This window comes from Monosiga brevicollis, genomic scaffold (assembly GCF_000002865.3).
Source record: "Monosiga brevicollis MX1 MONBRscaffold_28 genomic scaffold, whole genome shotgun sequence".
In the NCBI taxonomy this organism is placed as follows: Eukaryota; class Choanoflagellata; order Craspedida; family Salpingoecidae; genus Monosiga; species Monosiga brevicollis.
The window spans coordinates 232,875-243,072 of NW_001865065.1; the positions used below are offsets into that span (position 1 = coordinate 232,875).

A 10,198-nucleotide genomic window follows, 5' to 3' on the forward strand; every position below is an offset into this window, starting at 1 on the left:
GAGAGAGTTTGAGAGAGTGTTAGAGTTTGAGAGAGAGAGAGAGAGTTTGAGAGAGAGAGTTTGAGAGAGAGTTTGAGAGAGTTTGAGAGAGAGTGAGAGAGAGTTTGAGAGAGTTTGAGAGTTTGAGAGTTTGAGAGTTTGAGAAGAGAGAGCGAGTTTGAGAGAGTTCGAGGAAGGACTCAAGAAGATGAGTCACGTTCTATCATTTTCGTACTTTTTGACACTTCTGCTGCTGCTGCTCATCGTCATCATCATCATCATCATCAGTCCTGTCCGGGCGCGCATCAAGACTTCTGTGACAGGCCTTCCCGCGCGCACGCGCGCAGCCTTGTGGACGCGGGGTTTGGGCAGCAGGGGTTGGAGTGTTGGGGGGGCGGTAGTTGGCTTGGCGTGTTTGCCATGGCTCTCTGTGGTCTGGTTTGAAGAAGCGGTGCCTTTTGCACGTGTTTGGTGGCACGGAGGACCCGGCCAGATGGGGAGGGTCGTGGCACGTTGGCCGCTTGGCCGCTCGGATTCCATGCCAATGTTGCTCTTGATGGGGCTTGCACTACTTCACATCAACCTCCCCCGCACCTCGGGTTCAACCTTCTACGTGAGCCAGGCCAACGATACCGGTAAGAGCGACCAAGGTCCTGACGCACCTGGAATGTGGCATGGATGGCCCCGCCTGACTTCTTCGATATACCCTAGGTCAGGTTGGGAGCTGGTCGTGGGCAATAAATCAGGCGCGCCTGGCACCCGAGCCTGAGATACGCATCAGCGTCCCGCAAGTCTACGTAGCTGCCTCCTTCTTAGACAACGCTTTAGACATCGAAGGACTGCATATCGACGGCTCGCTTACCTTGACCGACTGTGCCAATGTGATCTTTCCCGAAGATAACCTGCAGATGTTCAACGTTTCAGCGGATAACATTTACATTCGCTGTCTCACCTTTTACCACACTGGCGTCCAGCTTGCCCCAGCGTCCAATGTGCGCTTGGTTCGCATTGCTGTCTTCCATGCGCCAGGCGTGGGCCTGCACCTCCGTGGTCAGGGTCACGACCTCCATGACATTGGTATCTTTGCTGGCCAGCTCGGGGTGCTGGTGGAAGGCAGTCGACATAATCTCAATTATGTTTCAGTTCTCAGTGTTCTGGGCGTGGGTGTGCAAGTGAGAGGGCAGAACCATGTGTTTGAGTTCCTCAATATTTCTCAGAGCCTTGGCACGGGTCTTGAGGTGATGGGCACCGGACATTACTTTGCCGATCATCGCATCCGGAACGGGGTCGGTCACGGCATTGAGTTGAATTGCCACAATACCACCTTTCAAAGCCTCGCCGTCATCTCCAACGACGGGGACGGGCTGCGTATCGTGAACAGCACGAACATTTTGGTTGACTCTTATGTTTCAAGCGAGAGGAACAACACCTGGTTCAGCTTCAATCTCGGGCTGCAGTTGAATGTTCTTGCGTCAGCACGCAATATCCAAGTGAGCAATAGCATCCTGATCGGCGCACCAGGCGTGCACATTGCTGGGGTCAACGTCAGTCTGTCCACTTCCTACGTCAACGTGAAGAAAGAGCTCGACTTTTTTTGGTTCGTGTCTTCCGAAGTCGGCATCCACGTGACTGCCTCAGCTGTGGATACGCGGATTGTCAATGTCATAGTCTGCAGCATCTTTGGGGTGCTGGTTTCCGGCCGTCACACTGTATTGCAAGGCGTCCACATTGGTGGCACCTTGGACGATGAGGGCACGTTTCTGAATTTCAACATGGAAACGGGGCTTGTCATCGAAGCCACGGCGCACGACGTGGTGGTTCGAGACCTCTACGACGGATACGGCTCATCGTTGATCATTGCTCGCTTTGCTGTCATTTCCTCTGGCACAGACGTCGATCTCACAGCGTCCGCACTCTATAGCAATTTCCGTTCTGGTCGTGCTGACAACGTGCTTTTACGCGTGAGTGGCGGAACACTTCGGTACGGCAGCATGGCGCGGTACGGGGCGTTGGCTGCGATGGCCAGCCTTGCCCAGGACAATCAACTGCCCATACTCTTCTCCATCGTGATTGAGGCGAACGCACAGCTGGTCAACATTACGCGGGTCAATGCACGCGCCAGCTATTGTAACTTGAACGTGAGCAACACGGGGACCTTTGTTCGTGTGGAACCCCACACCCATCCAGCTGCCTCCCGGTTTATATCCGATGTGATTTTGGGAAGCGTGGACTGCGTCCTGGACCTGAGAGGTCCTGCCGTCGTCACAAACATACACCACGACCCTGTTTGCGTCCTTTTACCAAGTGCCATCCGTGTCGTCAATTCGACCATGCCAGAGCCCGTCATCATCGAAAACATTGGTATTTCTTTGTCTCAGATTCAGGTGTTGAACAGCTCAAATGTTCGGCTCAATGACATCAATCCTCAGTCTGTCGAGGGACAGCTTGGCGGCGCCTTGCTTCTGGGCGATGACCCGCTTATATTCATCCGTGACTCCCACAATGTAACGCTGACCAACACCTATTTGTTTGTTGACGCGTCCCAAACTGCACCCCGGCGCCGGCGCTGGGGTGGTGTCGTACTCGGGCAAAAGGACGAGCATGGGCTCTTGAAGCGTGGTTACAGTCAGTCACCGGTCGTTATTGTGCGTAATAGCGTCTCCACCACCATTTCCGACTGTACCGTCATCAGCAGTATGGCACAAGCGCCACTTTTCTGGTTAGTGGATGTCGACGATTGTGTGTTGCAGTCAAACGTCATCTCGAACAGCTCCGATTCAGACCCTCTGCCCAGCAGCCATTTTAGCGCGCTGGGCGTGGACGGCAACTCCACCAACGTGATAGTTGTCAATAACACCCTGGCCTATGGTAGCCCCCTTGTTGCCCTCTGGTCAGCGCGTGGCGTTTTTGTGCAAGGAAACAGTTTGCTGGGCGGTGACAGGCTCGATGGTATTGTTGTGGAATCGGCCGTTGAACATGTGCAGATTGGTCTGCCCCCCAATGGCAGCACAGCTTTGTGGGACACGATGGCCTCTGATTGGGGTGCAAACCCCAACATGTTCTCGTCATGCGTGCGCGGCGTGGTCGTCAAAGGCTCTGACGTGGCCATTCACAGCAACTTTCTCCAGTGGGCTTGGGTCGGTGTGGAGGTGGCGGCCACGGCAAACCGAGTAGCCATCGGCGGAGCAACCCCACTAGGCAACTGTTTCCAGGACTGTCGCATTGCCCTCCAGTCCTCTGGGTCTGATGTCGTGTTTGCATCCAACGTAGTTTTGCGCTATGATGCGTGCGTCCCCTGGTGACCGCTATTGCTTCTCTGTCAAGCGTTGATTTGAGTGCTATGCCTGTATCATCTCACTCGCCTCATTGCTTGATAGAACTCATGAGTACCCCATGACGGTCCTGCTGCTGCCCACCACATCGGATGGCCTTTCTTTGAACATACCAACTGCCAGTGGCCCTTGGACCCAGCCCAGCGTCAGCACCAGTGCTTTTGTTCTGGGTCGTGGGGACCCCGTCGTGACTTCTTTTGACGGTGCTATGGTTCGAACTTGGTCAGATCAGGGCGTATCTACAGCCAACCAGCTACTTGTGACGCGTTGGATAACGTTGTCCATGGACAGTCTATACCCTGATCTGACATCAGTGCTACCTCAGTTTAGCTTCGTGACAAGTATTCCCGCTAATGTAGAGGCCACGGTTGCTGGGCGCTTTGGCCTGGCCATTAATCTTCTTCTGACGTCGACCTATCCCATCGGGATTCCATTGGCAGCGAATATGAAGGTGGCCTCCTTTTATCGTGTGGCTAATGGGCAATACGAAGGCGCAACCAGCGGGCCTGTTGCTGTGACCCTTGTGTCATCGCTTCTGCCCACTGAGGGGTCCTCCTCCACAACAACAACAATAACGGCGCCTAACAGCACCAACTTGCCCGTGGTGACGACAGAGCGCTCACTCCCCACTGTGCCAGTCAACGGCACGCAAATGAGCGTCACCATCAACACACAGACTTTGGGCATCACAGACGTGCTGACACCTGTCATCATCGTGTTCATTATCAATGGGTCGTCAAGTCTTGTGACAGAACCCATCACTTTGTTTGAGACCGATGCCACTGTGACCAGCACAACTATGCCAACCACAACAACTTCAACGTCTGTGTCAACTTTGAATTTCACCACCCCTGTACCATCCACGACTGCAGGCACAGCACTGGTGCAAGGAGCTAAAGCGCCTTTGGCCCCGGGTCTCGTGGTGGGTTTGGCCGTGGCAGTTTTAGTTGCACTCACATTGATTGGAGTCTTCCTCTATCGACGCCGTCGCACGGCTCGAGGCAACAAGGCCATGTTGCCACCTGAGGTCGCGTTGGCGGCACAGAAGCGCGTTGCAGAATTGCTGGGGTTCGGTCCTTCAAAGCTGGCACCGCTCCAGGACGCAATGCGCCCGTTGATTTGGGATGCTGCTGATGTCACCCTCGAGTCCGCTATCGGGGCTGGTAACTTTGGCATCGTTTATAAGGTAAGTCTTCGACTGCGTTTGATGAGAATTGCAGACTTTTTTTTTTTTTTTTTTTGTGGCAACATGAATCACGCACCCTGATGTGCGACCTGTGTGATGATGCCAGGGTAAGCTACGTGGGCGTGATGAATGGCTCGCTATCAAGCAGCCTCATTCTGAGAATCCCGATGAGCTCGACTTGGTGAGTTCGAGCATACGCCCGACCATGGCACATCGCCCAGCATCAACAGGCAACCTCTCAAGCACTCACTTTACACATCATCATTCTGTGCTTTGCACGCCCAAAAGGTTTCCAAGGATCTGTTAGTTGAAGCCTACCTCCTGCTGTATGCTGGAGAACACCCCCACGTTGTTACTCTGTATGGCTGCGTGGCCATGACGTAAGTTGCGCGCCTTGCTCGTACCGCTGCTGCGCTGGCAATCCATGTCTGCTTTTCCAATTAATGATCGCATCCATTCTCTAAATCCGACTTGACAGAGGAGGGCTTGTGGCGATGGTGATGGAAATGGCACCCCATGGCGACCTGCGCATGCTCCTACGTCAAGGCGCCAAGGGGCAGTCCTTGACAGTTTTTGACAAAATGGAGGCCGTGGCACAGCTTGCACAGGGCTTGAGCCACTTGCATGCCAAGCACATTGTTCATCGTGTATGTGCCGCCTCAAAGCTATTTACGTGCTCTGACATTGTGATCACTGTGACTGCCTTGATTTCAATCTGCTTCAAAGCTGCACTCTATGATCTTTCTTATTCTGGGACGCATATCCAACGTATGGTTGTAGGACGTAGCATGTCGCAATACGTTGGTCATGTCTCTACAGCCGCTTCGGATTGCAATCAGTGACCTGGGATTGGCACGAACTGTTCGTGAACAGGTCTACTATAAACAGGTGTGTGCGCATGCATGTATGTCCAGGCAATCGTTTAGCGTTTTTGTAGCGCAAAAGCAAACACGTCTTGTTTGACGTGCCTACTTGGTCGATCGATGTTCAGACGTCCAAAGTCGCTTTGCCTTTTGCTTGGATGGCACCGGAGTCACTCGTACATCGGCGATTCTCGCCCGCCTCAGATGCTTGGTACGTGCACTTGCTGTCGTCCCTCCACCCACTCATTCATCAAGTCCCGCAGCCCCTTCCAAACACGCACAGTTGGCTTGGGGTCAGTCATTCACTTGCTTTTGGGGTTTTCTTGGGCGAACAGGAGCTTGGGGATGACTGCCTGGGAGATTTTTGCCAACGGCCAACGGCCCTGGGAGGGCAAGGGGCCCGAAGCGATAATGCTGGCTCTGCAACGGGGTGAGCGGCCAGTCTTGCAAGCAGACATGCCACCACAACTTCAACGGTTGGTCTGGCGCAGATATCAGCACGCAAAATCCGAGCCCGGCTGCTTTTTTGGTGGAAAGAGTTTTATTCTTCTTTGCTTCCAAATTTAACGTTTGGGGCATTTGTTGCTGTTGACAGGGTGGTACGTAGTGTCTGGGAGCGCGAGCCAATTAAACGGGGGCCGATCGACGCCTTTAATTTGCGCAGCGAGCGGGCTGCGGCCATACCGGTCTGGGACGTGGACGCGTCAGCGTTGGTGGTGAGTTTTGATCTCAGGGTCACGAGATGGTAGATATTTGACTGTGCTAAATGGTTGCTGTGTTGATATGCGCTGTCTTCAACAGGAGAGTCAACTGTAAACAAGCTGGCTAGCGTGGTTGTGTGAGCGTAAATCTCCACGCTTCCCTTTCAGCTGCACTGCTATCGATTTAGATGTTATTTAAAATTTTATTCTTAGCTTCGACTGACGCAAAAGTCAAAGTGGACCAAAGAACCGTAATTGATGATAGCTCAACTCCGTTTGGGTGTGCACCATGCTGCGCACTTTGCTCAAGTGAATACAGCAGCCACACATGTTATGCCGGGGCACTCAGATTCAACGACCGCCTTTTTCTTCTTCTGTCTGATTTGTTGCTTCTGATGCACGAGATGGGTCCTTTGGAAGCGGACTTGTCATCTGTGCACCGTTGACATCCAAACGGGTGATTTGTTTGCGGTGGGTGGTGGCGGAAATACGCCTGACGTCAAGCTGAAAAGGCCCGTCAGTTTGATCGGCAAGCAGGAAGCCGATGGTTCGGATCCTCTCATGGGAAAGCAGCGTTTGTTCATTCTGAACGTAGCCCATGTGCGTCAGCAGAAAGTCAGCTAGCGGGATCTAGTGTCCAGGCCATCCGCGCCCGTGAGTGTGTCATGCTGCAGGTGGGTACATGACCTGAGAGCTCAGGAAAGCGCCACTTCGGAGCGTACCTGCACCGTTTGCCAATGAGGCCCGCCCCGGGTATACAAGAAAGCTTGGTAAAGGTCCTCGTCGTGGAGTGAGGATGACTGCAAATTGATAATGTAAGGACGGCCATCGCCGCGCACCTCAAATTCGAGCGTATTGGTGTCCCCAATATCCAGATACGGACTGTCAATTCGACGCATCTACACCGGGGCACGAAGCCAAGGCGCAGGAGCATGAGCAAAAGCTGGTGTGTGTGTGTGTGTGTGTGTGTGTGTGTGTGTTTGTGCAGAACGCGTGAATGAAAAACGAATGAACGAGTCAAAGCGGGCTGGGGGCTTGAACAAGTACAAAGACAGACCTGCTGAGAGCGCGAGCGCAACAGCGCAAAGCCACTACGTTCCATTTTGGAGCCTTCGGGAATGGTTGTTGACAGGTGTCCTTTGAATCTTGCAAAGCCATCCGGGTGGTGTTCCACTCTAACAAAAACGAGCATGGTTCAAGTGAGGTTGGAAACACGGCAGGTGTGGATATCACCACAAGCGGTATATCAGTCACCTACTGTGCTTCGCTAAAGCCCCCAAAAAAGTCCTTGTCCGTGGCGACCATAAACTTTTTGAGCGTCTCAGGGAGGGTCAAATCGAAGAGCACACGATGACCCGTATTGGCCGTCAAGGCATCCGCCTTGAAAAAACGTTGTAAAAGCTTCAACATGCTATCTGTATGCTGTCTGCCACCGTCCCCAAGTCTCCCCAAGTCGGAGCCAGACCTGCCACCACCTCGAACACACGAGAGAGAGAGAGCGCGAGAGAGAGAGAGCGAGAGAGAGCGAGAGAGCGAGAGAGAGCAAAAAAGCGAGAGAACTTGAATTGAATAATTGTGTGTGTGTGTGTGTGTGTGTGTGTGTGTGTGTGTGTGTGTGTGTGTGTGTTAACATACGTGTAAGCGATACTGAGACAAGTATCACACTTCCACCTGGACTCATGACAACAAAATTTCTCAAAAAAACGGATTTTTTGTTGATTTTTTTCACTAAGTCTTGTTTTTTCGATCTCTCTCTCTGTGTCTCTCTTCGTCTCTCTCTGTCTCTCTCTGTCTGTCTCTCTGTGTCTGTGCAGATACAGGACTTGGTCCAGAGGCACACCGGAGGCCCAGGGTGGAAGTAGACTTGGCCATACAGCGATACTGCACGAGGTGTATTGTCCGGAGGCAGTTCAAAAGTTGGACCAACGCCTCACCCCCGGCTATTTTTTCCAGCGAATGGGGAGGTGCAGAAAGCCTGGGTCATACTTATGGTGACAGCATCACCACCATGGCCGAGGGCTCGGGGCGACCCGAGCGGGACGTGGAGGTGGTGCCGCAGTTGCAGCGTCTGATCACGCCTGAACCCCACGTTCGACCTGGCTCTGGAGCTCGGCGAGTGCGTGTTCATCCTCGTCCCTCGCAAGACTCGGCCACGGGTCGCTCCTCGCGTGCTGAGGGCACCGCAGCTCCGCCACGCAGCCCTTGGTCGCGTGCCCAGGAGCTGATGCATCTAGTCAACTCACGTGCGGACCGACGAGGGCTGCTCGAGGCGGACGAGTCGGACGATGACCTTTCCGACGATGTTCTCGCTGTCTCCAATGCTGACCTGACTCGCCAGCTCAGCGAGCTTCAGGCTGAGCTCTCGGCACAGGACACCGATAGCCTAAACATCTCTGGCGAAGACGGCATTGCAACAAGCCCAGATTGCGAGCTCTTGGATGCGAGTGCCCGGCATACCAGTCCCGTACCTAATGGCAATGGTACCGAATCACATCCTACGCGCACCTCCGTTCAAGTCTCGGGCAGAACTTCGCTGGCCGGCGCAGAGCCACCCAGTCTCACTGCCCACGTGAGCCAGACCGCCAAGACCACCGCGCAAGGATCATCGGCTGACCTTCTCAACGCGTATCAGCAGGGCCACGAGAACGCCGAGGTCAATGTCCGTCTGGATGAGGCGGAATGGGACGCTCGGTATATGCGCGCAGCCTATTGGCTGCACGATGCCATCAACGGGCATGACAAGCATGGCCTTATGGCCATGAGTGAGCGCGGTCGGCCTTTTGTACTTCTCTTCACCATGCGCAATCACCAAGCCGCCCGCATCATCTTCACGCTGACCGTGCTACTGCACACTGCCTTGGTCTGGATTGAAGAAGACCACCGTGCAGCTAGCCTGGCCCTGGCGCCCTTGGCCATTGCCATTTATTGTGTCGATGCTGCCATCAAGGTGTACCTCATGGGTGGATGGATATTTCTCAGCAAGAAGTGGAATCGTTACCTTGCCTTGCTCATCGTCTTTTTCATCACCGATTACATTTGCTACTGCAGCAACGTTGTCCAGGCTTTCCGTCTGCTGCGGCCCTGGATCCTGTTGACGCGCGAGCGGGAAATTCGACGGTTGTTCCAGGCTTTGGCCAGCAGAGCGTTTGTCATGCCCGTCCTCCGCCTGATGGTGGGCATCTTTTTCTTCGTCCTCCTCTTCAGCGCCATGGGCGTGCATCTCTTTCGAGGGTATTACAGCACGCTTTGCGCCGACACCGACGACCCTGAGTTGCAGGGTGCCTTTGACAACGTTCTCATCGCAATGGTGCACATGTTCACTCTCAGTACGGGTCCATTCCGCGCTATTTCCTCTCTTACAGCTCATGCAGCTGAGCAATCGCACACAAAGGAGCACTCCGTAGCGGCTCTTACGAATCGCGCTTGTGTATGCTTTGTCTCTCATAGTGACGACCGAGAACTATCCCGATATCATGCTCCCTGCTTGGCTTCGCCATTGGGAGAGTTTTATATTTTTTGGCATCTTTATTGGTCTTGGTGTTTTCTTGATCGTTCCCATGACCCTGGCCGTGGTAACTGACTCCTACTGGACCTCGGCTGGCCTGCAGGCAGGTGCATGCGCCTTTCAGCCGTCTCTCTCCGCCCGCCCAATTGTGCTATGCTAATAGCCGCGTTCCTATGCCGCCATCAGTACAAGAAAGATCGTCGAAAAGAACGCATCGCGCTTGTGCGCGCCTTCAATGAACTCGACCCGGATGGCAACGGTACCATTGGCTTTATCGAGTGGCAGGGCCTGATGCAAGTGCGTGATTTAATGCTCCCGGCGCATATGGCCATGATCAACTGCAAGGGCTCGTGCCTTGCCCGGCCTCACTGTTTTGCCTTCATCCACGTTACCAGAAATATCGATCAGACTTGACTCCCAAAGGATGCTTCAAGCTGTTTCAGCTTATCAGCCGCGCACCTCACCGGGTTCGCTACCTTCTGTGCCATTTTGAAGCCCTGGGCTACCTGGCTCGTGCAATTGCCTAATTTTGGTCTCTGGCTACAGGAGGTGAAAACGATTGAGTTTTTAAACGCNGCGTAAAGTTGTCGACCGTAAACTGACCGTCATGCGCTCCTCCATAACAGACGTAC

The 10,198-nt window shown here is 53.8% G+C and overlaps 3 protein-coding genes across 3 annotated transcripts in view; 2 read left to right on the top strand and 1 right to left on the bottom strand.

Moving 5' to 3' along the window:
* Positions 1-517: 517 nt before the first annotated feature.
* On the top strand, positions 518-6,176 carry MONBRDRAFT_28694 (uncharacterized protein; the record flags this gene model as incomplete). Its single annotated transcript, XM_001749092.1, has 12 exons — positions 518-614; positions 691-980; positions 1,074-3,265; positions 3,357-4,497; positions 4,604-4,678; positions 4,786-4,877; positions 4,976-5,144; positions 5,278-5,385; positions 5,489-5,571; positions 5,696-5,836; positions 5,968-6,076; positions 6,162-6,176. The coding sequence occupies 12 exons, from the start codon at positions 518-520 to the stop codon at positions 6,174-6,176; spliced, it is 4,512 nt and encodes a 1,503-aa protein (XP_001749144.1).
* A 236-nt stretch (positions 6,177-6,412) lies between these two features.
* On the bottom strand, positions 6,413-7,595 carry MONBRDRAFT_33983 (uncharacterized protein; the record flags this gene model as incomplete). Its single annotated transcript, XM_001749177.1, has 4 exons — positions 7,320-7,595; positions 7,119-7,236; positions 6,784-6,960; positions 6,413-6,691 (listed from the first exon to the last, which is right to left on the bottom strand). The coding sequence occupies exons 1-4, from the start codon at positions 7,469-7,471 to the stop codon at positions 6,413-6,415; spliced, it is 726 nt and encodes a 241-aa protein (XP_001749229.1). The 5' UTR covers positions 7,472-7,595.
* Positions 7,596-8,069: 474 nt separating this feature from the next.
* Positions 8,070-10,198, top strand: part of MONBRDRAFT_28696 (uncharacterized protein) — a gene marked incomplete at both ends in the record, with an annotated part of 6,324 nt that continues 4,195 nt past the window's right edge. Inside the window, 3 exons of the mRNA XM_001749093.1 lie at positions 8,070-9,387; positions 9,509-9,673; positions 9,730-9,863. Coding sequence (XP_001749145.1) covers positions 8,070-9,387; positions 9,509-9,673; positions 9,730-9,863 — 1,617 coding nt within the window. The remainder of the gene's footprint in view (positions 9,388-9,508; positions 9,674-9,729; positions 9,864-10,198) is intronic.